The 27,284-nt window shown below is 43.6% G+C and overlaps 1 protein-coding gene across 1 annotated transcript in view; it reads left to right on the top strand.

Annotated features, from left to right (window-relative positions):
• Positions 1-26,790, top strand: part of LOC139649104 (ephrin-A2-like) — a 60,596-nt gene extending 33,806 nt beyond the window's left edge. Inside the window, exons 2-4 of the mRNA XM_071525421.1 lie at positions 20,782-21,074; positions 25,045-25,110; positions 26,666-26,790. Coding sequence (XP_071381522.1) covers positions 20,782-21,074; positions 25,045-25,110; positions 26,666-26,790 — 484 coding nt within the window. The remainder of the gene's footprint in view (positions 1-20,781; positions 21,075-25,044; positions 25,111-26,665) is intronic.
• Positions 26,791-27,284: the final 494 nt, after the last annotated feature.

Here is a 27,284-nt window from a genome sequence, read left to right as displayed (position 1 = left end):
GCCTAGTGCAGTGTGTGTGTGTGTGTGTGTGTGTGTGTGTGTGTGTGTGTGTGTGTGTGTGTGTGACAGTGTGTGAGCCCTGGCTATGCTGTGTGATCTCTGTGTTCTCTCTGTTCACTCTCCTCTGATACACTCTGTTCCCAAGCCACACCATTAGTGGCCCACTGGACGCTCAGAGATACGACTGCGAACCCAACAGGAGCTTTTACTGACATGCACCAAAGGGATATGGCACGCTCTGCTCCATTAAAAGCATTTAAACTTATTTTTGTGGGCCCGACAGTCTTTTTTTTTTCTATTTTTTCTTTTTTTTTTCCTGAGTTCTGCACGCAGCCCTCTGTACAGAGTTTTGGATTCTTTCCCACTCCTGCTGCACATTAAAAGCATTTAAACCGTGGTTCCCCCGAACTATGGGTTAGGACCAAAAATGGTTCATTGGCCTATTTCTGATCTGTTCTCGCTCAACAAGAATAGCAATAACATTTCATGAGCCTGAGTCATAGGACAAGAGACCTAAATTTTCATTTTGCTGTGAGGGTAAACCAGGCGGAAGAACTCTGAATTTAAAGTTACTTAAGTGAGCGCAGATATTCCTAAAACTAGAATATTCCTTAAGGTAGAAAATCTTTCATTTAGAGACAGATTTGCTACTTTCTATGTTTAGTTAACATTTCCCCAATCATTTTGCACTGCCTGCCATATGTAATTAGATTGTTTAACATTTTTCGTCCTGAAATACAAACTTCAGTGTCAAATGTAGCTCGAAATTAACGGCTGTCCCGGCCTACAAAGACGCTCCAAATGAGAAGAAACGGATATGACAATGAAGTAAGACAACATGTTTTTGAAGGATTATTTCCTAGTGGAGACTTTCATTTCTTCCTGTGGGTGTCAGGTGATTGACAGTAAGCAGAGCGTAACGGAATGCATGCACCAATATGAAAACGCGCCACAATGAAACAACAATAAAACAAACTTTGACAAAACGAAATTAAGCTTCATGTTTACTGTGATGGATTATCAAGCTCGGGCAATTTCCAACTCTGTGGAAGTTGTTTTTTCATATTGCAAGAATGAATAGCAGCAAATGGCTTTTTCTAAAGGTAGACAAATGAGTCAGGATATCTCCACCTAAACTGACTGTGTGCAGACTCCACCTGTAATAATGTAACGGAGAAGGATAACTGCACCGTTTGGCACAAACTTTAAAAAAAAACACCGGCACTATAGACTGGTTTCTTGGCTGTGAACATTTGTTGAGTGAATCATCTATTCCTGTTTAAACAGGCTGAGTCACTACTAGTGTTGGTACTACACTGAAAAGTATAATGGGTTATAATGGAGAAACAATGGCTTTGGCTACAACTGTTGTTTCAATGAGACCCTTGATCACCTGATCATGCCAAAGTGCATTAAGTGGCAAGTCTGGATGCAGAGAAATTGTATTTTCCTCACATTTCTATCAGATCGTCCAAGAGGGAGATGCAGGTGATCAGACTTGCATTGCAATTTGAATTCTTTGGATGCAATGCACATAGAAGCAATGCAAGTGGAATGGGAGAGAAGGAATAAAGTAATACAGACACAGATTTACATACATACACCCACAGGAGACGCACAACAGGCATTTTTAGGCCAAATATGGACATAAGGCGATCTTATGAAGTCCAGTCTTCAGATTCACATCTCAAAAACATAGCAAAATAACAGGTGTAACTGTATCCAGCGGCGCTCCTCTGACAAAACTTTACTTCTGGCAAAAAATGGCTGGTTATTATAGCTATTTGTCAGGTTGACAAATGGCTGCAATTGTGGCCCTTTCACACCGATAGTGTGAGGCTAGATTGACCATTTTGATCGCTACAGCAAATACAAAGATATTGTTGTCTGCCCTGATCAGAGTGAAGTTCATTTATTTATATAGAATGAGCCTGCCTAGATGTAATATGCAACAATATGCAACAATGTAATACAGTATGCAGAGCTGTGCTTGCTTCTTACACACTCGTTATCATATGCAGTCCCTTGTTAGATTAGTTACAGTTAATAGATGCATTAGGGCAGCTGGTTCTACTTTAGACTGGGAATGGGTGCTGTTTAGTATTCTGTGCTGTTTCGTATTCTACCCTTCTATTTTCTTGTCTATTGTATATTTTACCCTTGGAAAAAAAAGAACATCATTTAACCTTTTGTCACTGATGTTGTACCTGTTTGATAAATTGCTTTTCCAAGAGGGTTCCTCGTTATAAATCCCTTTAGCTTGTGCTTTCGATCGCCGCAATAAGTGAGGAGCACTCATCAAAATAATGGCCACCAAAACATCTTAAGACGGCTTGACTCAGACAGCTGATTAGAATAATACTGTGTTTCTGTGTTTGGGTCCGGCGTAAAAAAATAGTTTCCCATGACGTCTTCATATGTTTTCTTGTGGGAAAAGCTGCAGGTGCGGTTCCTTACAGACTCCGCAAACTCTTTCCCTCCCTGTACCTTCCTCTGCTCTTTCAGGAGTTTTTTTTTTTTTCTGCACCCATGGGACAATTATTGGCCAAGATAAATGAGGCCTTTGCAGTGTGATGTCGTTCTTGGCAAAAGCTAAAGTCGAAAGCCAGAGGTTACAGATGGCTCACCGTCGTTCTCCCTTGCTCTTTTTCTTTCGTTTGTTTCATTCGTTCGTTTGTTCTTTCTTTCTTTCTTCATTTCTTTCTTTATTTCTCACCCCTCCTTTCGCTCTCCTTTCTTTCTATCCCTTCTCTGTCTCCATCCCCTTTTGTAATGGTGAGCGGTGTAACAGGGATAGTGGAGGAATATGGAAGGCTTATGCCATCATGCTAAGATCAATGTAACATGACAGGGGGCTTTTTGGCCAGGTATTTATAGACTGCAGCATTATGGCCTCTCTCACACAGAGACACTTCATCATTAGGAGCAAATCAAATCGCTCTTGTGTGTGTGTGTGTGTGTGTGTGTGTGTGTGTGTGTGTGTGTGTGTGTGTGTGTGTGTGTGTGTGTGAGTGAGTGACTGTGTGTCTGTGTTCGAGGGTGTGGAGGGGCCAGTCAAGGAAAGTGGAAAAGAATGTCAGTGTCTCTCACTTGCCTCTCCCGGCTGTCCCTGGTCACAGTGAGTATGCACAGAGGTGTGTGTGTGTGTGTGTGTGTATGTGTGTGTGTGTGGTCACCCATAATGGCACAAGGGCAACATCTTAACGCTTTATGCCGCGGCTTCCTTTTCAGAACAATCTCTTCTCCATTTTTCCCACCTGCACTAAGCCATCGAAACTATTTTCCAAATGCTTTTCTATTCCCTTCAAAACAACATGACATTTTCAAGCGTATTAGCACTTCAATAGACCTAGATTAAATTTGCACTTTGATTTTGCTTGATCTTGTCATCGCATTTAAGTGCCATTTGAGGGGCAAATTTGGGAAGAAGATTGCTGGAAGAAGGAGTAAGGAGCCACTCAGCGAAACTCTATTTATAAACCGCAGGGTGCTGATTGGTTGGTGCTTAGTTGCTCTTGTCTTCATTGGTTAAAAACACATGAAAGAGTGAGAGTGCACGTGCACGCACACACACACTCATGCACACGCCCCACACGCACATACTCATACATGCACAGACACCACCACCAGCTTAGGCATGCATGTCTTCTAATTAACATCCCAACCCCCAAGCTGTAACATACAGTACAGACTAACAATAAATTCACCCTCCTCCCCTACACACACACGCACACATACACACACCTCTGCTAATCCTCTATGTGTTTGCTGAGAGGCATTCCCCTCCCCCCCTCCCCCCCCCCCTTCCTCTCTAACACACCATCTCTCCCTCTCTCCATCACCCCCCTTCTCCCCCTCTCCTCCTCTTCTTTTTCCTCCTCATCCCCAACTGCCTTAAAAGAAAAGACTTTTAAGACTTACGGATCTTAACACTTTTTTTGGGGTGGCTTAGGGGTGTTAGAGGTTGTGTGTGCCTGTGAGTGTGTGTGTGTGTGTGTGTGTGTATGAGTGCGCGTGTGTGTATGTCTGCGAATGTGTATTCGTGTGTGTGAGAGCGAGAGTGCACGTTCATGCCTGTTTGTGTGTATGCTCTTATGCCTGTATTCGTGCCTGCGTCTGTGTGTGTATGTGTGTGTGTTTGAGGGTGTGTGTGTGTGTGTGTGTGTGGGGGGGGGTGTTAAGGCTTTAGGGTTTAGAGGGATAGAGGCGAGGGAGAGGAGGAAGAAGGGGGAGAAACAACCGTGTGTGTGCACGTGCACGCCGTGCGCGTGCGTGAGAGTCAGCGACGGCAGAGAAACAGCAGCGCTAGCACTGCTTAATTAATCAACATCAAAAGGCAGCATTAAAAATGAATGGGACCCGAAGCAACAGTTTGGCTAAAGTGAATTATTCAGGCGTGGAGCTTACCCCGCTGCCCAACATTCTATTAAGAACTAAAATCTTGATTTTTTTTTTCTCCCCGTGCCCCCATTTAGTCTCTGTGTGTACCAGGGCTGCAAAGTTTGCTGCCGAGGATCAATGCCTGCTCCGGCGAGGGAATTTTAGGCAAACAACTCTCAGTCCACTTTTGCAGCTCTTGTGTTTAAGCAGAATGCCATTAGTCTCACTGCTGACCACAGTTACGGGCCCTTAGTTCCAAATTAAGGCTCTATTCCTTTTTCAATTAATTGTATTCAAGGAAGTGGTTTTCAATTAAATGAAAAAGTCGCTGAACTCTGAGATGAGGAGATCTTTAACCTAAGTGAAAATCCATTCTCTTTTCCATTCTTTAAACGTAATTTCAATATCTAGCCCCCCTATCTGAGTGAATTAAACCTGAGATAATACACATTTTAATCATTTATTATGCACTGTGTACTTCGGGAGTAACCAGCTTCTGTCCATCACGACTCATGACTGTGAATGCTGGTTGCTATTATAGGAGATTGCCATCATGCATCTGTCCTGCTTTCCTATGAATTCCTACATTTGCACTGAATTAATGCAGTATCCCACATTCATTATTTAACAGATGTTGTCAAATAGCACTCGATGGGCACGCTGCAATGCAAAACTCTAAATCTACTTGTTGCCAAACCGCACGCCTTCAGACAGCTGAAAAAAGAGCGACATTTGAATTTTACTAGCAATTCCTCTTGGGGGCGGAACAACAGTGCCGCAGCGATTCGCTGTAGCATGAAATGAAGGCAGTAAAAAGTTGAGACTTCCGATGATGGCTACGTCTTTATGTATCTGGTAAACACAGATGCCACGGCTGGCCGACGTGCAGCTGCTCCTACCGCCGCAGCCGCAGAGCCACACAGGAGCCGTAAACCCTGTCGACCAGCCAGAAGCAGTCTGTTGCATTCTGGACTCGCTTCCTGCTACGCCGGCCCAAAGCACAGACTCTCTGTTAGCGTCGGCGCCGGGGGAACAGCCAAGGAGAGAGGATGAAGAAGTGGGGGTAGAGGAAGAGATTTGTGGGAGATGAGAGCACAGGGGAAGGAAATGAGGAGAGTCGGGGTGCAGTGGGAACCCAGACGAAAGCTGCGGGACTTTGTTAGCATCCATTTAGTGTTCTGTTGAAGGACAAACCAAAACCAGATTGTTTTATAATTCACATCTTTTATAGAATGGGCTCAGTGCCTGTAAGCCCGGGCCAAAGCAAGGGGGCTGTTTGAAGATTTTAAGATTTCCTAAGCACATGCAGTATTTGTGACCCTTGTTAACATTTTAAGTCGAAGACAAGCCAAAACAACCCTGCTGTGCAAAGTTTTATTGTTTTAACAAATTAATATTTTATAGCTGGATTTACCAAATCCTCAGCATGGTGTAGCTGCAGGAGTGTAGCAATATCAACGGATGACATTTTTCTTATGTTTCAGCAGTTTTAAACAGCGACAATAGAACTACTTGGAGGGCTTTCAGGGTCTGGAAAACTTTTACTCAGTATTTAATTTCACAACACAGCAACATTGGAAAAACCCATATCTTACTCATGTATTTTTAATTTCATACAGTTTGGTGTTCTGATCTTGCTCCAAAATATTTGAAATACCCAAACAAACAAGCACGCAAGCAAGCAAACAAACTCATAAATAAGTATACAAACAAACAAACAAATAAATAGATAAATAGTTTGCTAAGTACCAGTACCAAAATATAGGTATGGAAACAGACAGAAAGAAAAACATATAAGACACAGCAGCATACAGTACATACACATGGATGCACGCACACACACACACACACACACACACACATACACACACACACACATAACATGAGTGCAATATCTTTTGGAAATCTGTACCCCCATGAACTGATCTCCAGGGACACACTTTGGGCAAAAAAAAAGAAAAAAAAGAGACATCTGGAACAACAGTCTGGGTCTGTGTCTACAGGCTGTGTGTGTGTGTGTGTGTGTGTGTGTGTGTGTATACATGTATGTGTGTGAGTGTATATTCTGCTGTGTTTTACTCAACAGTCGACAGTTCAGTTTCTCCCCAGAGTGGAAGACTGGAAAATATTGCTGGTGCATGTGTATGTGTGTGTGTGTGTGTGTGTGTGTGTGTGTACGTGCGTGCATGCATGTGTGTGTGTGCGTGAGTGCACGTTTTGAATGTGTGTGTGTGTCCATGCACTTTACATCTATGCACAGGCAGTGGAAGCATGTGTGTGTGTGTGTGTGTGTGTGTGTGTGTATGTGGTGAAAGGAAGGCTGGAGGCTTTATGTGTGTGTGTGTTTCTTTCTTTTTCTCCCTTAGCGGATGCCTATTTCTAGATCGGTTTGAGGGTCAAGGTTTGGCCACCGGTGGAGAAAAGCTGTGTTCCCATTTAAAAGGAAAAAAAAAAAGCTCTCGCTCTCTCTTCACAATGAAAAGAAGACCGAACACACATCATCCTCTTAAAGCCTTAACCCCTGCTCTGCCTTATAGCTCCTCACAGCAAAAGGCCTCCCGGGGCCAATGAGATACAGCATTCACAGAGCATAGTTAAAATAAAGGGGGAGATCAAAACATTAAATCCTACCATGCTAGAGTTTCCAGTGTACATTACGCTAGCTGTCAAATTGTTAAAATTTCAATTCAAATGCTTCTTTGTTTGTCCAAGCCAGAGGTAACAGAGAAAATCTGAGAAAAAAGTCATTTCGGTTGCAGCGATTTCATCAGAGAACAAAGCTCAAAGCCTTAACCCTTGCTCTGCCTCATCGCTCCTTACATACAGCAAAAGCCTCTCAGGGCCAGTGTGCTGCACGTTGCTACTAGTTACGCTGTTATATAATTTTGTACGCACTGTTAAAATACTAATAGCCTTGACATAACAATTTTTCAAATTTGCTTCTCCATTTTTGGAATACCTCAAAACACAATTCTGTTTCAGACGCCTTCAATATGTCAAAGACTTTTATTTTAATGAGGTGGCTGAAATCCACAACTTGAAGAGACATAATTATAAAACTATAAACTACCTTATAACTAAACTTATAAACTACCTTTTAATGTGACAGATGTGAATTTTTATGTGTTCTTTTTAATTTGCTCTAGCGTGGTTTATTTAAACTCATACTGGTTACTTGGACTCGAAATTAATGACTTGAAACTTGACTCAGACACGATCTTGGTGACTCAGACTCTGGCTCACAAGTTAAAGGAAACACTGCCATTAATTCCCACAATGTAAAAAGTAATTCTCCACGGCCCCAAACCACCAATCTTTTCAGTGTCGATAAATATGCGATATCACCTTAATTTCAACTGGAATATGTCAGGATGGAGTCCAAAATTCACAAGCCACTTTAATGATTTTACCAGCCAAATCTAACTTTTAGAATAGAAAAGGACTTCCAGATGATGGCTGGTTAACTGCTGCAGAGTTAACAAGCTGACCAGTGTTTGCCTGGTGGTTAGTGTCACTTTTCCAACCCTGTTAGTGATGCTGTGTGGAGTCTACAAAGTGCTTGCCCCCAGGCCCCCTAGCTGGCATAATCTGACACATATTTTCAATAGAAACGAATGGGAGTGAAATCCTGAAAATAGAAGGATCACATTCCTGCAACATAATGTCCCATCAAAGAAAGCAGTCCTAGTGCTCTCTTCTGTGCTGGGGTATTGGAGTGCATTTCCTGGAAACAGTGCAAGTGCAGTGAATCGTGACTAATATGATGATTATGAGCCTTCACTTTCATTCTAGGTCTGGGTGACATGGTCAAAATATATCACAGTGTTTTGCTTATTTTGACGGTATGATGATATTTGACAGTATTTGATGTTGATACTGTATGAAGTAGGAAACCAAGCCATGAGATCACATAGGTCTCTCCTCCATTCTGATTTTTTACCCTACTTACAAATAAATGCTATTTAACCACAAACGAGTCATTGAATACAAAAATTACTGTAAAATATTATTTAAAATACAAAAAATTAAAAATCTTAAACAATAAAAATATAAGTATTAAATATATTGCTGTTGTCCAGTAAAAATTTTGGTGATTTTTGTGTTTTCATTTGAACTGGGTGTTTCTCCATGAGTTGAGAAAATGTTACCATGCTTTGCCTCATGAAACCCTTTCAAAACCTGCTGGATAAACTCAAAAATGCACAGTGGTCAAGCTGAAAACAAGGCTGTTTCTCTTAGCTCCTGAAAAGTTGATTTGGAAGATAACTGGTTTTCACCCGACAGAGACGGTATACTACATCAATATGTATTTGCAAAAACGTCCTGTTGCTCTCATTGTTAAAAAAATGGATCTATAGTGAGATGCTTGAAAAATACAGCAACCGCTCTACCCTACAATATTGCAATTATTGATCTCAGCCATGTCATCCAAAATAGCAATGTCCTCATCAACAAACCATGAGTGGCTCCCCAGTCGCATGAGAACAATGTTTTGCAGTACATCAAGGGATTCACGACATCCAGATGTGATCCCGAAATGAGCATTTTAAAGGCAGATGCGGATAAAGCCTGAGCCGTGGTTGTTTCTGCTGTCAGCATAGAGATGGAGGGCCAGATGATAACCTAAAATCATAACGCAATTAGTGATTTGCATTGACTTTGCCCTGCTGGGGATGGATGGAGCGAAACGATTCTGAAAAACAGTACTGCGGGACATCTTTACGCTATTTCTCCCCCCGTATTGTGGCGGTACTTTGTGAAAATCAGCTCTCTGCACACAACAGAGAGTTTTGAGATGGATGAAAGACTTCTACCAACACAACCAAAGTAGCTGCGGGCCAGGTTGGACTTGTAACCAAGATTGACTAATATTTATGGATTTTTTTGTGTGTATGTGTGTGTGTATGTGTGTGTGTGTAGGGGGGGAATGTGTATCTGTGTGTCTGAGCAGAAAAAGAGAGCGAGACGGAGGAAGAGAGAATGAGAGAGAGACTCAGAGAGACAGAGAGAAGCAGCAAGTCTCTGTGGAGTTGTTTTGGTCATGGTGGTTGAGCACTCTGATTAATGCTCATAGAGAGACACCAGATGGAGAGAGAGAGAGAGAGAGAGAGACAGAGAGAGAGGATAGAGGGAGAAATTTGGGGAGAAGAGTACCGTGGAGGAGGATGATCATAGAGAGAGAGAGAGAGAGAGAGAGAGACAGAGAGAGAGAGAGAGAGAGAGAGAGAGCAAATAAGGGGATAGAGGCAGGAGGTAAGGCAGAGAGAAAGAGATAAGACTTCTGAGTAAGGAGATGATTACAGAGAAAGAGAGAGAAAGTGAAAGAGTTGAAACAGAGAGAGCTGTGGGAGTACATCCCGAAAAAGGAGGGTTCTTCAAGGGTTTTTTTGTTAGGGTAGTGGGTCTATATTGAACTGTAGTGACTGAAAGAAGCCTCTGATTTGTTAAAATAAAAAAAAAAAGCTGGAAAATCTGAATAAAGATCCCAGAGTGGTTCTTTTATACCGCTGGTTTTGGAGCATTTCATACATTCTTAAAAGGTTCTTTACAGCCCGTGCAAAACATTTGAACACGGCACTATAGAAAACCTCCTCTAAAAGGGTTCAGCGCCACGCTGTGATACAAGTCTAAAGAACCACTTTCTACTGCTATATAGACCCTCTTTTTTTTGTTGGGAGTGTAGTTGGGGATGAGGCGTTTGGGAGAGGGGAATTGTGAAGGAGAAAGAGAGGTGAGGGGAAGGGGGAAAATTTGGGGAGACGAGAGTGGCGGGGAAGAAGATGAGGAGAGAGGGTTTGGGCGCTGCGGGATTACTCCGAGATGAGGTGAGTGGGAGACAGGAATACAGAGAGAGGGAGAGAGAGAGGGAGAGAGAGAGAGAGGTGGAGACAGCATCGCTTGCTCCTGTTTTGTAGCAACAATTAAGAATGGGCGTCTGAATTACAAATATTATGTAGTAATTTTGATAACCTTTCCCCAAATAAAAATCTACAAAATACTCTAGCAGGAGAAAGCAGAAGAGAAGAGAAACATAAAAAATTGAAAACAGATGTTGGAAATGCAGATTGTATGTCTTTAGATAAATTTGTCCATTGATTGATTGATTTGATATTATTGGACCATTTGTTGTTGTCAATATCTGACCTGAGAAAAGACGATTCCTTCACTGCGCTCAATGCAATATAGGTGTGTTTCACCAAACTACTCAATATGTAATAAGAATAATAAAAGTTGGTTGCACTCCAAAAGATGACTTGATACACAAATGTGTTTAAAAATGTTAATGCACAGAGGGCAGAAAGGTAGAGACGTTTCAGCTTTCTTCTTTCCCTGATCAATACACTGATGAAAGCCAATTTTTTAAAATGCGTTTGTGTATCAAGTCATCTTTTGGAGTGCGAGCCCCTTGTTTTTCTTATTGCATGCTAATGTCACCTTGTCACAGTTGCTAACCGAATCTGTTTAGAATCTGTTATTTGTTGTTTTTTGCACCTTTGAATTGACTTTGGGATTGGATTGAAACAGCGCGACAAAAACAGAGATTGACACAACAAGAGACGGACAGAACATGAGAGAGGCAAGGGCAGAAAGAGAGAGAGAGAGGGAGGGAGAGACAGACAGGGAGAGAGAGAGAGGGAGAGTCAGACAGACGGAGGGAGGGAAGGAGGGAGCGAGGAGACGCCAGCTATTAGAGTCGGACGGCATTGACCTTCACTCCATCCAGAACCACGTAGAACATTCAGCGCATATGGCTCCACTTAATGTGCCGAGACTTGTGTAAGTGTGTGTGTGTGTGTGTGTGTGTGTGTGTGTGTGTTTATGCCTATATGCGTGCCTTTCTGTGCGTGTGCGCGTGCATTTTTTCAATTTTTTATATATTTATAGGAGTGTGGATGTCAGTGTGAGTGTGCACGCCTGCCTGTATTTGTGCGTATGTGTGCGTCTTTGATTTTGTTTACATCCTTATGTTTATTTGTGCTTGGGCACGTGGATGTGCACGCGTGCGTGTGTGTGTGTGTGTGGATGTGTGTGTGGATGTGTGTGTGCGTGTGTATGCGTGCGTGCGTGCAAACACCGTGTGTATCTTAATTGGACTCCATTCAAGTGTTTAATTACTCATTAGAGATGCTGCAAAGCAATCTATACACCAGCTTTCCCCGTTCGCTCCCTCTGCCCTCTGTGACTTCCAGCCCGCAGAGACTCAAACGCTTTGACCCAAACTACATGGATTAGTTCACCTCGTCAATCTGGATCAACCCATCCATATTAGATGAAGATCCCTAAGCCAGAGGGCGAGGCTAAGGCGAGGCAGTCAGTTAATAGGTCAGTCAGTCAGTCGGTCAGTCAGACAGACAGTTGGACAGTCTGATAGTTTGACACTCAGCCAGTTTGTTAATAAGTACGATTAGTAGACAGTCAGACAGCTAGCGGTTATTTAGTCAGTTATTTAGCCATTTATCTGTCAGTCAGTTGGCTCTCCAGGTATTCAGTTAATGAGCCAGTCAGTCAGTTGGCCAACAAGCCGGACAGTCATTTTTTTCTCAAACTGTCAGTGAGTCAGTTACATAATCGGGGAGTTGATCTGTCAGTCACCCAGTCTGTTAATCTGTCTGTCAGACTGTCAATCATCCAGTCAGTCAGATTGTGAATAAACCCTACAAGATCTGCTGTAGATTTTCTGAATCAATAAAGGACAAAGTTGCTATCCTGGCCAAGAAAAGCCACATTTTCCTGTCAGTCATAACAAAATATCGCTGGACATGCTGATTGACAGCCAATCGGATCTCCCATGAGTAAAAAATGTCTCTGGGACCATTAAAACTGCATCGTAAAATCTCAAAAATGCATGAACATTGATGGAAAAAAAAAACTCAGCCGGTTCTTTTCCCTTCCTTAAACATTGACTTTATGGATACGTGACATTTCTGCAGGGTGCCGACAGAAATCCTGTGCTGCTTTCTTCCCTCCCCGCTGTGATGAGAGACTCGTATTGGTGTGTGTCTGGACACCAGCCACCAGCTCCCTCTCGCTTCGCTTTGGGCCAACCTTGTCGATACTAATACGGCTCCACCGCTGTTTACGCTGCCGACTGTGCCAAAGCCTGTGCTGCATCGCGGTGAATGCCCCTCCGAAAGCAGCCGGACTGATATAGGCATATCATCCACTCTGCCTGTCAGCTTGTCAGATGCACCGCGTGAGGCCGATCTCTCATCGTGTCTGTCTGACTAACTCGTCCTGCCTGTCCATCCATCAGCGGCTTTGTCACTCTATCTATCTGGCCTTGTGTGTGTTCTGTCTGTTCTGTGTGTGTGTGTGTGTGTGTGTGTGTGTGTGTGTGGTGTGTGTGTTTGTGTATGTTCTTTAGATCCCCTTTAACTGGCACCGAGGTGACAATTATCCTTCCTGGGGTCTAGAGACTTTTTCTCAAGATTTTTATGTTTACTCTGTGTGTGGGTGTTTCTTGTTTTTGCATGTGACGGGTTGTATGTGTCTGTATGTACGTGTGTGTGTGTGTGTGTGTGTGTGTGATTGTGCATGTGTGTGTGTGTGTATTTGCCAGGGATTGACACAGGCAGTGCTTAATCCGCAGGGGGCCCATGTTGCCCGTCTAGAAGGAATACATAATAACAACTCAGATGTGCTGAATGTCACCACAGTGATCTATGGGCGACATTATTCAGACTGACAGATGTGGCACTTGTCAAAACAGCGCAACTTGTGTTCTGTATGAGTGTGTGTGTGTGTGTGTGTGTGTGTGTGTGTGTGGTTTTTGGTTTTCTGGTTTATTTTTTATGCTTGCCGCAGTACGTACAGTATCCTGTGTGTGTGTTATGTTCTCTCTGTAGTTTTGCTTGTGTGCGCTTATGTATCCGCACAAGTGCCAAGTGTGGATCAAGAGATAATTTACATAATTTAACATGTACATCTGTGTTTACACATCTCAGTGTGTTAATGTATACATGTGTCTTGGTCTGTGTTATGCGTGTTAATGTAGATAAATATGTCTCAGTGTGTTATACAGTATGCGTTATGTGTTTACACGTGTGTGTCAGTGTGTGTGTTATGTGTTAATAGAAGCATACATGTGTCTCAGCGTGTGTTGTGTGTTGATGTAAGTATACGTGTCTCAGTGTGTGTCATGTGTGTTAACGGAGGTATACTTGCGTCTCAGTGTGTTATGTGTGTTAATATAGGTATATATCTGTCTCAGTGTGTGTTATGTCTGTTGATGTACGTGTCTCGGCATGTGTTATGTGTGTTAATGCAAGTATACGTGTCTCAGTGTGTGTTATGTGTGTTAAGGTCGGTATACCTACATCTCAGTGTGTGTTATGTGTGTTAACGTCGGTATACGTGCACCTCAGCGTGTTATGTGCGTTGGTGTAAGTATATATGTGTCTCAGTGTGTGTTTGTGTGGCGGTAGGTACTGTATTTACTTTGCCCCACATACCTAAGCGTCGGCAGGGATGCAGCGGGAGTTGCAGGCAGAGACGACAGCATGAGAATGGAAAGCCTCATGCTGAGAGAAAAGCAGCTAGAGAGCCTTAGCGAGAGGGGGATGATGAATGTTGGGGAGGTGGGGGGGGGTTGTGTGTGGGGGGGGGGGTGGAGGAGTCATTTTAAACATTCAAAAATAAGGAGCAGAAGGAAGAGGGGGGGTGCAAGGAATACAAATACATGAAGTAGGGGGGAAGAAAGTGAGAGGAGAGGAGGAGGAGGGAGAAAAAAGCGAGAGAATGAGTGTCATGAAGACGGAAAGAGGAGACAGTAACAATGTCAAAAGATGCTTCTGGAGGGAAACAGAGGGAGAGAGAGGGAAATTGGGGGAGTGAATGAAGCTTGAAGTGAGAGTATAAGATAGAGGGAATGGGAGAAAGTGAGACAAAGAAAGAGAGTGGAAGACAAGGAGAGCGAAAGAGGAGCGGATGGAGAGGGAGATTGAGAGTAAGAGAGAGTTAATGGGAGGCACATTGTGGGCTGAAGCTGGAGCGCAACAGACAGGGAAAGCAACCTAACAGTGGCCAATTACAGACACATACTTAGTGAAAGAGCTCTCTGTAGTGCAAAATCTTTTTAAGTGTGTCGTGCCAAATGGGAAATTATGTGAAATCATACATATTTGAGAAGTTAAATATGAAAGTGTGTGTGTGTGTGTGTGTTTGGATTTGGCCAGCAGTGTCTGGAATTGGCCATGGTCAAGGGTGGAAGTAACTAATTACATTTACTCCAGTTACTGTAATTGAGTAGGTTTTTTGTGGACTTTTTTTAAAAGTCAGTAGTTTCACTTTTACTTAAATCTGTTTTTGCTAAAGTATTGTACTTAGCTACATTTTAAATCACATCCATTACAGACTATACATTTGATCAGACAGGCATCTGCAGTGAATGGTCAGTCAGCAAAGAAGAGAAGAGTATTCTGGCTTTACTTTGTTTGTGCACTTTATTTTGTAATTTCTCATTTTTCCAATTAAGAGAATCTAGTTTGAACTCTGTCCTCTCATCCTTTTAGAGCAGAAAAGATCACATGTAAAAACATTCTCTTCTCTAAAAAGTAACTCAGTAACTTTTACTCTGAATACATTTTAAATGAGCTACTTTTTACTTTTACTTAAGCAGATTTTTACCAATAATTTCACTTCTACTTAAGTGAAAAATCTGACAGGTAACAGCAAGGTACTTTACTTGAGCAGGATGTTTCCACCCATGGCCATGCTTATTATAGTGCTACTTTCACATTGTAGCAGTATGTGGTACATGGCAAACCGGATGTTCATTATTTTCAAAAAGAGAATATGTTCTGGCAGAAATACCGCCTATTGCGCCTGCAGATGGTGCTTGGCAACAAAAATTGAATTTTCCCAACTTTTGCCTTCTACTGGGCCGGTGAGGACAAATCGGATGTTGAAAATTCTCGCAAAATTGATGCACGTACATAGATTTTTCCACCTGCTCTTTTCTCCTCTTCCAACAAAGATTAAGTACTGTAATGAATAAGCAACAGATTTCTTTGTTTGGCTGTCCAAGAGAGTGAGATGTAATGCCAAATTCTGATATCACTGGTCTATTCCAATTCCCTGCTTGCCTTCCTATTCATTTACAGTAGGAATCATATGTAATAATTTATGAAAAAAATATAACCTTTAATGAATGAATAATTTCAATAAATGAACTATTGAAAATGCTATTTAACAGATTTATTGTATCAAAGCACCTCAAATGGTCGAACCTCTTGTTAACCAAAATCACCATGGCAACAAGAAGGCATTGCCATTTCAGTTGACTGACATCCCGTGGCCAGTGTGGCTTTTTTTTTTTTTTTTTTAGGCCAAACTGTGAACACAGCATTAGCGAGAGAGAGAGAGAGAGAGAGAGAGAGAGAGAGAGAGAGAGGCAAGGGGGATCAAGTGAAGCTGGAGAAAAAGGGAAAGTTAGAGGGAGAGAGGGATGAGCTGGTGAGAGAGAAAGAGAGAGAGAGGTAGAGAGAGAGAATGGAGAGAGAGAGAGGGAAGCGTCCTTTGATGTTTGTTGGTTGATCCAGCCTGCTGTTTAGGAAGCAGGCAGGTATGGTAAACATCCTACGCCTCTCCTACCGGAGGCTTTGATCACAGCCATGGTGAGAGATGATGTTGATGACTCAGTGGTGCCGGAATTGTAAGGAGTGGCCGTTTCTCACACACACACACACACACACACATGTTACACACACTCGCACGGTACAGACACACACACACACAGCAATGCACACCCACACACATAGCCGCACACAGACACACATACTGTATACACACAATTGTACACACACACACACACATACACTGTATCTCATTCTCTTTCATTATTCTCCTTTCTCTCTAACTCTGTCATTTCGGCTTTTAAACTCCTCTGTTTCTATTTTCTCTTTTCATTCTGACGTGAACATACAATACACAAAACCCATTTGCGCAGCCCCCCCCCTTTTTCATTGATTGTTGTCCAAGTCTCAGATTGAGCCTTTTTCATCCAGATGAGAGCCAGCAGCTAAAAGTCGAGTCCTCTGGCGGTACCGGGCCGGCCTCACCAGACAATTCAATTGCTTTGAATGAATGAGGAGAATCTGTGAGACATCGGGGGATTACAAAAGAAACAAACAGATCACATTGCGTAGGTTTACTCACTGACAATATTAAAAAGGAATGGCTTGAAGAGGCGGAACAAAAACTGAAAAATAGGGCTGCATTGTAGAGACTATGTACTGAACAACATACACCTCAGAAAAGATTGTTTTCAAATATTGGCATATATTAAGCGGCAATCCTTTTAATAATTGTCTTTTTGCAGAAGACAATGCTGGGTTTCTGAAAGCAAAAATCTCTGAGAAAAAAAAGTTGTTAAGACCTGTCTTCCTCGGCAGCGCTGAGGCAAATTAACGAGTTTTCCTACTTTTGACAGTTTTATGTGTGGAAATTATGTTGACTTTCAATATACCAGAAACACAAAAGCTATCACACTCTGAAAATGAAAGATAATCAGGTTTTATCACCCGGAAAATAATTATTGTCCCGGTGGTAAAGTTGACACAGAGTGTTCTCTGAGTGAACGGATTACTGTAATGCAACTTTATAATTTAGCAATGCATTTTACTGTAACCTACTTTAAATAATATTAATATTGCACTGGCTATGAAGGGTTGAATAAGGTCTTGTTTTAAATAATATGCATATTATGAGGTCTAAACCCAAATATGCACATAGAAACAGACGCATACAGACACCAACACTTACAGTGCACAAGTGACACACATACACACACACACACACACACACACACACAAACACACCAGTTCTGTGAGACAAAGACATAAGTGTGAGTGCATTCTCATGTCTTTTGGGTCAGTGCAGTGTGTGTGTTTAATTCCAAATGACACACAGTCTGAGAAGCGTGTGGGTGTGTGTATGTGGGTGTGGTTGTGTGGAAGGGGGGGGGGGGGGGGGCATGTACTGCATAACACGCCTCTAGGTGCATGTTCACGCATACACACACACACACTCAAACACATTTTCACACACAACTGCACACCAACATGCACTGTTTAACAGATCGGAGTGCATTTGCACACCTGCCCACACACCCACACACACACACACACACACACACTGTTACACACCTGCACACACAATTTCCTCACGCCTAGGCATATTACGCATGCAGACAGTGTTACAGGAGCAGGGGCCAGGCTCTGAGAAGCCTAATAAAACCTAATGTATCCTGACACACAAGCCCTGTCTTGGATTGAGGATCCTCACTCATGGAGACCCACTTTACCAATCTACCATCTACCCAGTCACACACACACACACACACACACACACACACACACGGAAACACGCCCGCATATACTAATTCATGCCCAAAATATTAATGCTTAGATACTAGTCATCCATAAATGTATCGGCGCACAATCAATAGGCACAACACATTTGTCTCAGACGGAAATCCACAGTTGTACAAATTGAAATAAAAGACAGAAAAACTCCTCCTCCATCTGCTCTTCCTCCAGCTGGCCTCCTCTTCTTCTGCTCTGCTCGCCCGCTCCTCTTTCTTTCCTCCTTCCATTCTAATCTCTCTGTCTTTTTATTCTGATTCCATGCATCTCACCAATCTCATTATCCCTCTCTCTCCCTCTTTCCCCCTCCGCTCGCTCCCTCTCTGTTTCCCTTCTGCCTCTCTCTCTCCTCTCCCATCCTATTCTCTCTCTGCCTTTTTATCCTCATTTCGCTCCATTCCTACCTCTCTCTCTCTCACTCTTTCTCTCTTTCTCTCTCTCTTTATGTTCTTTCTTTCAGTCTTTTATTCTCATTCTGTGCATCTCTCTACTCTTTTTCCCTTTCTCTTTCTCTCTTTCTTTCTTTCTCGCTCCGTCTTTCCCCTTTAGTTGTTAATCAGAGTTGATTGGGAGCAGAGAGAGAGCCGAGAGGAGCTCCCCAGTGGATCAATGCCTCTAAATGATCTGTTCAAGGATCCCTTTAGAACCTGCGAAACTCGCTCTGATAGGGCACCGAAGCATGAAGACGCTCATTTCACATCTAACTCACTTCCTGATTTGCCCTCTGGGAGAGAGATAGGACTGCCGTTAAAAGGATAATTCGTCCCAAAGCTAAATATCCCACTAACCAAAAGTGCTTAGACCAAAATGTCTTCATTCTAGACAATCAATTACTGCCAAGGTGAGGGGGAAAATGATGAATGTGTTTAAAAAGCCCAATCTGTGTATAGCGCCATTTGCAGCATCGGGACAACTGGCTTTGTTTATGCTTATTTGATTGAAGACATTTTCTTCACTCTCAAATTTACTGAGCTTCATGATACACCATCTGATGGTGTGTGCCAGCTGAATTTTAAATGTTTTTTGAAATGGTAAATGGTTAAATTAAATTGATTACAGCCATGGTGACAGACAATGTTGATGATTGGCTAGAATAGAGTGGAGTGGCTGCTATAGACACACACACACACACACACAGACACACATGTTACCGCATGCAGACACACACATATACACACATGCACATATGCACACACAGACACACACAGATATAGACATACACATGCACTCACACACACACAAATTCATACATACTTGCATGTGAGCTTTGAGATACAAATTTGATAGTGCAGTATGTGGCAGCTGAATTTTAAATGTCTTTTGAAATGGTAAACGCTTCACTAAAGACTGGAGCAAAATGAACCTGCTTTTTGAAACACTGAGAAAAGATGCAAAAGAAAGAGATTATCAACTTCTACCCTAGGGATATACAGCATGTGGACCCATAATAACTGTAACATTTGAAAATAGTGACATATTTTCTCACTGAATGGTGCTGATATGAAATCCAAATTATACAGGACATCATTAAAGTATTAGGTATCTTAAGACCTATGGTTAAAAAAAACAACATTTTGAGGATTCATTCATCATCAGATCAGAAATATCAATTGATCAGTTCAGGTTAAAGAACTTTGCAAAATTCTTATCATATATTTAAAATGCATGCCCCATATTGGGGCTTTACGTAAACATGTGTTTCTCAAGCATGGTTAATTTGGACCATTTCTATAGAATCACTTCAATCCAGTGATTACGAGATTGTAAACAAAAGTTGAGTTCACAAACAAGCATTTACCCACATTACCATCAAGACATTAACATTAAAACCACAGTTTAGAGTTTTACATATGAAACAATACAGCCATATGGTTTTGTTAGTGTATTATAATGTTTTTCCTTCCCAGCTTTTGGCATGATTAGCAGAGTTTCGGTCAGGGGCCGCTGAGGGGGGTTGAAGGGAGATGGCAACCGCATTTTAGCACAAATGATTATGTATGCCTTATGCTAGCTGTATTTATCGAACAAGTTGTACAGTATATCTTATGCCAAAAAGAGGAAAATAGCAGGGAAGATTGCCACTATATATAAACTCTACAATGTGTGTATATAATAATGTTTGCTCTGTAGCAATGCGTGACCCAGTTCTATTCAGTATGGCAACTTCAGTGGTACACAGGGCTACTGAACTAAGCGGACATTCACACCAGCCGCCTCAATACAGTGCTCTAGGGGGTGGGATAATAATGTGCGCTCTGTATCAACTCATGACCCACTTCTCCTCAGTAGTACAGCGAGTCGGTTCAGCCAAGTGATCCGACTGGAAGAAGACGCGTTCCAACCGTACTAATAATTCCCATGAAGCGTAGCTAGCCGAGCTTTATTCAAATTGGAATTGGTCGGGATGCTAACTCTTGTGGCTCTCTTGGCTTTCTCCTGTTTTTTATTGTTTCATTATTTGTATGTATGTACACTTCCATGATGAAAATGTTTCAGAAAGCACACAAACTTGGCTGCACATTTTTTCACCTAGCTGCATCATCATTGTACCCACAATCACAATCACGCCTTCTAGGGTATTATTGCTTATTATTATTTCTACTCCCTCTATTCACCATGCCATATCAGCAAGCATCTGCTGAAGTGTCCTTGAGCAACTGAAGAGTCCCTACCAACTCCAGAGTTGTTGTTCTGGAGCTGATCCTGACCTCCCTGAGAGAAAAGGCAATTTACCTGTGGGGATCAGTAACAATCACATAATAATTAGTATTATCAGGACGACTACACTAAGGACACTCAATTACTTTTATACACTGCAATCATACAGAAATCCAATGCAGGTATTATTTTTGTAGAGGATGTCCGCATAGTCTTCTCTCAAAATGTATGTCTTACACTGTCTCCTTACTAGTAACCTAATCCCGTACCCCTCCCACCTCCACTCACTCATTATAGTCATATTTACAAGCTTGTTGTTTTGGGTTTATTTGTTTTCGTGGTGAAACTTAAACCCAAATCTTCCCCTTGTGTCTGGCAGGTTCTGGCACGGAGAGTACAGGGTGGCAGTGAGCATCAACGACTACCTGGACATCTACTGTCCTTACTACGAGGGTCCTCCGTCCCACGGGCGCATGGAGCGCTACATCCTCTTCATGGTCAACCACGAGGGCTACACCTCCTGCCAGCACAGGATGCGCGGCTTCAAGCGCTGGGAGTGCAACCGTCCCAGCGGTCCCGACGGGCCCCTGCGCTTCTCAGAGAAGTTCCAGCTCTTCACTCCCTTCTCCCTGGGCTTTGAGTTCAGGCCTGGACACGAGTACTACTACATCTGTAGGTTATCAGCTAGGGGAGAGTGATGTATATGTGTGTGTGGTGGAAGAGTGTGTGTGTGTGTGCAAGTAAGGGTGTTTGTTTGTTTGTTTGTTTGTTTGATCTGTGTGTGTGCGTGTGTCTGTGTTTGCGTGTCGTGCACGGCTCTGCTCAATATGCATTTGTAAACGATATGTAAATATGCAATCAACAGAAGTTGATTGAGAGAGCGCACACAAACACACCCTAGCAACTCGCTCGCACACCCACAGGCATACATAAACACACCTTCCATCTCTCGCTCGCTCTCTCTCACCCTCTTTATTTCTCTATGTATCTCTCTGCTTCTGTCTGGATCGTAAGTGGTGTGCTCAGCAAAGTGGTAAAAATGTCACCAGGCGTAGTTTGTAATCATTTTTATATTAGGCGTATTGATGTTTCTCCTCACTTCAACAAGTGATGTATTAGTAATACAGATGGGCCTTGTCCCCCGAGACTGTTCTTCTGAGCAGCGTTAAAAAGCTATCTTTCCCCCACAAGACGCGGGACAAATAGAAGCTGCAAATTACCCTTAAACATTGTTTTCACCTGCTCGGCGTACCAGATGGATGGGATTTACTGCATCCGGACAATTTAGCGCCAGATCAGTGTAATCACAGAAAAGTACACCAAATTGACTTTCAAAAACCTTCCTCTCATTGTCTAAACTTTCTGGCACCGGTACTCGTTCTGTGTGGGGGCGACGGTAGCCTGCAGGCTCGTGACCGGAAGGTTACCTGTTTGAATCTCCGGACCGGCTGAGAAAATCAGAGGAAAGCGAATGAATAAATGTCTCTCTCCTCCCTCACCAACTAGAATTGAAGTGCCGTGATAAAGACAGTGATTGTCCAACTGCTCTAGTGGAATGGCCAACAGCTGAAGCCTGTGGTTGTACTGGGCAACTTCCAGATGTGAAGTGTAGATGTCTTCCAACTGTATTTAAATGAAGCAGGGTGTTGCTGAAAAAGAGTGTGCATGCTCAGTAAACCATTCCTGGATGAATCAAAGTTTTAAAAAGGACCTATCAATGAAGTATAGGCCAAACCAAACTATGAAAAGTATTTGCAAATACTTGGCCCAGGTCTGTTGTCTACACAAAGACACAAAGACACAGCAGGCAAGAGACAGAGAGCTAAAGAGGCCGAGACAACTGCCACCCTAAGTCCTATTGCACTTTCCCCAGTCAACACACACACACACACACACACACACACACACACACATACACTCTTTTGTTTTCAGTCTCATGTAAGGGTGGACAGGGCCCCTCTAGAGTTGTATACTTGCTGACGATACTATTGTGTATCTGGGACCCCTGGGGGCAGTGTGTATTTCGCGAGACCGTAGCTGGGGCTCTGTGTATGCATGCGTGTATGTCTGTGTGTGTGTGTGTGTGTGTGTGTGTGTGTGCGCATTGGGGGAGGGGTGGGTGTAGGGGGGGTCAGTTGTCAAACGATTGTGAGTCCGTGAAAGGCCATGTCCATCATCTTGATTGACAACCACACACACATTTTTGTCTCTCTCTCACACACACAAACACACGCACACACAGGCTAGTATTGATGTGCAACGATGGCATGTTGACAGCTTTTCACCGCCCAGACCATCCGATGTGTGTGTGTGTGTGTGTGTGTGTGTGTGCGTACGTGCGTGCATTAGTGTGTGTTTGTGTTTGTGTGCTTATATGTGTCTCCACAGATACTCCAAGGAGTAAACCACATCGATCTATGATACCGATTTGTGGCCAGACCTGTGTGTATGTGTGTGTGTGTATGTGTGTGTGTGTGTGTGTGTGTGTGTGTGTGTGTGTGTATGTGTGTGTGCGCAAATGCCTGAATTTATGTGTATGTGTGACTGTGTGTGTGTGAGTGTGTGTGTGTGTGTGTGTGTGTGTGTTTATTTGTCATGGGTTTGACATGTTGACAGGCCTGCTCCACCCCTTACTTCTCCCAGCTGCCATCTGATGAGGTTGAATGATTTTCAATGGGTTTTCAGGAGATGGTGATTGTGGATGTGCTGGGAAAAAGAGGCGCTGGGAGAGCAGATAAGAGTTACAAAAGTGACAAAAGTGAAAAGTGTTAGAGGCCACAGAGAATAGGAGAGGTGGGGGAGGAGAGGAGGGTTATCTATCTATTTTTCTATCTAGTCTTTTTCCCCCTAGTATTCCCGTTTTTCATTGAAACAGTAGGAAAGCCAACAGGGAGACACTTGAGCGGAGAGGAGGCCAGCAGGGCTTCGCAGGGGAGCGCTACACTTTCTCTGGGCACCGAAACGGCGGGCGGGTAGGTTGGGTGATTGGAGGGAAATTGAGGCAGAGGAAGTGGGGTAGGGGAGGCATAAAAGGGTAAAGGAGGTGAAGGGCAGAGAGAAGGATGGAGGGAGGAGTTGAGGGCAGCAAGAGAGGGAGGAGAGGGCAGCGGAGAGGTCAGATTTATATCCTGTGCGCTGTGGATCTTGATGATGTTCCTCTCCAGGGTCACTCTGGGCGCTGGCTATACAGACTTCCTCGAGGGAGAAGGCCAATGGGTCTCCGCGCGCACGCTTGCATGTGCCCGTGTGTGTGTGTGTGTGTGCCTGTTCTTGCATTTTTCTGTGTGTGTGTGTGTGTGTGTGTGTGTGTGTGTGTGTGTGTGTGTGTCTGCATGTGTGAACGGTCAGAGAATCAGCCACCCCATCTCCTCCAGGTCGGCGGCTCTATTTCACATCAGAGTGAGGTGGGACTAAGAACCCAGATTCGATTTAATTTGCTCTACTTTGAAGTTTGAATCACAATAACTTTTTAACATTTTTTATTTTTTTTATTTTTTGGCATTCAGCTGGGGCGCTCAGTGGTTAAGTACTGGTTAGTAAGGACCCGGGTTTGATTCCCGGTCCTGGCCCTTTCTGTGCGGAATTTGCATCGGTCTCCTCCCACGTTCCAAAGACATTCGAGTCAGATGGATTGGAGACTTTAAATTTCCCATAGGTATGAATGTGAGTGTGGCTGAATCCCAATGTACAGACTTTCGTTTATGTTGCCTGAAGTGCTCTGCGTGTTTATGTGATTTCACAAGGGTGCAGGGGTTTCAGAGCACTGAAAAAGGCCGTAATGGGACAGACTCCGTAACTGCTAATGTTACTACTTCAATGAAGCAGTGAGGGCAAATCAATTACCTAATAGGCTGCTTTAATAGCTACATTAATGTGAAATCGCAGCTAATTGTTCTAATGTGTGATCACTTACACAGAAAATAACTTATTTGATTGCTTCTCCATCTCCGACATGTTTGCAGCATGTTGTTTACAGTTTTCGTGGTGCATTTTGTGTTGTATCAATAACGCAATAAACTAGGGGAAGTCTGCAAAGGAAGGGAAGTCTCTAAAAGTCTGCTTTCATGCCTTTAAAAGTCTCCATGAAAGCCCTTGTGGACTTTTTTGACAAGGGACAGTCCTAAACTCTGCTGGACTTGGCAAGAGCGCGCCCCAAAATCTGCAAGTCTGCGGAAGCCCAGAGATTGGGATTACAGTATAATTATGTCTGTCTGTGTTAGTCCTCTGATGGACTGGCAACCTGTCCAGTGTGTCTCCCACCCACTGCATGCTGGGACAGAGCGCCCTCGCTGCCGTGAAAAAGATTAAGTGGGTAGAGAAAATTAATGGCGTTTAGCTGGCACTGCTGTCTAAAACGACTTACAATGAGTGAGCAGGTTGGGATTCAGTGTCTTGCCTGAGGACACTTCAACAGGCTGCTGCGGGGATCAAACCTGTGACCCCCCCAGTTCCAGGATGGATGGATCTCTAAGCGCTAGGCCGACCCACCACCTGATAAGAAACGCTGTAGCCCTCCACGACAGAACACAACGATAAAGCTTTTATTAAATGTCGCCAATTACTTTTCGAGCACAATCAGCGGCGCAAATCGTTTTTCTCTCTCTCAACTAATCTCTGCTTTCAATCTCTCCTCCTTTTTCAGCGTCTCCTCACCCGAACCATGTGGGGCGGGCATGTCTAAAGCTGAAGGTGTATGTCAGACCTCCAGGTAAGTCACGCTCTAACTACACACACACACACACACATATACACACCCACACTCACACAGGTCCAGATTGGCTATCAAAGTAACATTAGGGGAGAATAAGAGGTCTGATAGAATGCCCTGGCAACACTCTCTGCTCTGATTCACAGACTAGCCAGGCAACACTTTAACACCTTCACTCACACACACACACACACACACACACACACACACACACCTACACGCACGGCCAAACACACGCACAGACACACAGAAACGCACGTATACACGGAAGCACGCGCACACACACGGGCACAAAGTGGCATACGCACATCACATCAAATCACATCACATCACACTGGGTGCGAGAGAGACCTTCTGTCCTTGTGGAGAGAGAACAGAGCAGCCTGAGAGTGTTCTCTAAAAAAATGTTACTAACTTTCAGTATCACTCACTACCAGGTAGATTTTCTCATAACAGGTCTAATAATAAATCTATCGCATACAGTAGAAGTCTAATCTAATAATAGGCGCCGCAGTTCTTTAGTAAAATTCTCCTCCTGCATCATGTTGGTAAAAGATGAAGCGTGGGGTTTGCTTACCACACAAGCGCTGAGCCTTTTTTCTGAACAGTGTGCAGTCTGGTAAGATATACTCTTTTGAAATTAGCTCCCACATAGATTGGCGTAGACAGAGCGCAGTGTTCACACAACTGTGCCAGGTTGGCCTATGATACCGCCGTTTAAAAATAACCCCACAAAAGATTGGCATAGACAGGGGAGCGGGTTGCGGCAGGCATTACGATACACTTGCGTTATCTTGAAAATCTACCTGTATGTTTTCATTGGCTTCAAAGGCAGATTTAGCCTCGTGAGTGTTGAATCTGGGTAGTAATACATCTCTCCAGATGATGACACGGCTTTTAAGAGCTCCGTAAAAGGAGGAGAGTCGGCCTTCGCAGCTTTCCGGGCGCCGATCGTTCCATATCTGCCTAAGGAAGGAAATTCTCTCCTCCTCCATAATTACTGACACAACATTCATTCTTTTATTCTGTCATTGCTTCAGCTCTTCTTTTTGATTCTGCTCTTTTGCGCTGTTAAAGTAATCTGTCTGACATTGCAACTTCCATCTCATCTGTGAAATATTGTCACTCCAGTGAGCTCTGAGCAGCTACACGTGTGAGTGTGTGTGTGTGTGTGTGTGTGTGTGTGTGTGTGTGTGTCAGCTGCTCCAGATTCCAAGTCTCTGTGATTAAACTGTAATTAGGTTGGTTAAACCCCCTGCAGAGCTCAGTTGCTGTCGTCTTCTCCTCCTCCCTCTTTCCTCTCCTCTTCCCCTTCTGCCGTCTTCTCTCTGCCTCTCCTTGGCTGGTGAAGAGGAGAGTTTTGTGGTTTTTGTCACGCACTTTCCAGGTCTTTTTTTCCCCCCTTAACTGTTCCACTTGTCTTCCTTTTTGTCTTCCTCTAAAACCATTCTCTTGTTCCTTCACTTTGTTTCAAATTGTCTTGTCTGAGTTGTCCGTCTGTGTCTCTCTCACAGTTCAGATGTTTTGTCGTTTTCTCTCTCTTTTTTTGTTTCAGATGGGTCGGGATACGACTCTCCGGAGCCCTTCCTGACTGATGGAGGACCAAGCTGGAGGCCAGGGTCCGTGGCCCTGTTAGCCGGTCTGGCCTCACTGCTCCTGGGACTCTTCTCTTGGCTGTGACCCCCCCCCCCCGCTTCCTGGAGCTCCCACCCAGGGTCGCTGGGCTGGGCTGGCTGTCCCTCTAAATCCACCACCCCTCAGGGAAGCCCTCTGTCTCCGTCCCCCTCCCACCTCCACCTCTGTACTACCACCAACCACCCCCACCGCCAGCCCCCTCCATGGCCCAGCCACGGACACCCTTCCCAGGCCTGGCTGAGAGGGTTGGGGCGCTGGTCTTGAGCTGTCTGGGAAGATGTCCCGATCCCCCAATTCTGGATGGAACGGATGTGTTGCACCTCTCAGCTGGAAAACACAAGGGAAATCTCTTTGCACTCATTTGAGGGGGTCCTTTGATTTGACTATTGACTCTTGGCCACTGATGGGGTAGATATAGCTGTGGCTATGATTAAACTTGTCATTTCAATGCAATTCCTATCATCCAATCAAGGCAGGACGCATTAAGCGATAGGCCTGGATGCACAAAAATTGGATTTTGCTCACTTTGCTATCCAATC

This window comes from Centroberyx affinis, unplaced genomic scaffold, assembly GCF_046629955.1.
Source record: "Centroberyx affinis isolate AG114_WGS23_722 - 3 ecotype Tasmania unplaced genomic scaffold, CSIRO-AGI_Caff_v1 ptg001292l_1, whole genome shotgun sequence".
NCBI classification, from domain to species: domain Eukaryota; kingdom Metazoa; phylum Chordata; class Actinopteri; order Beryciformes; family Berycidae; genus Centroberyx; species Centroberyx affinis.
This window is presented reverse-complemented; position numbering and strand designations above follow the sequence as displayed.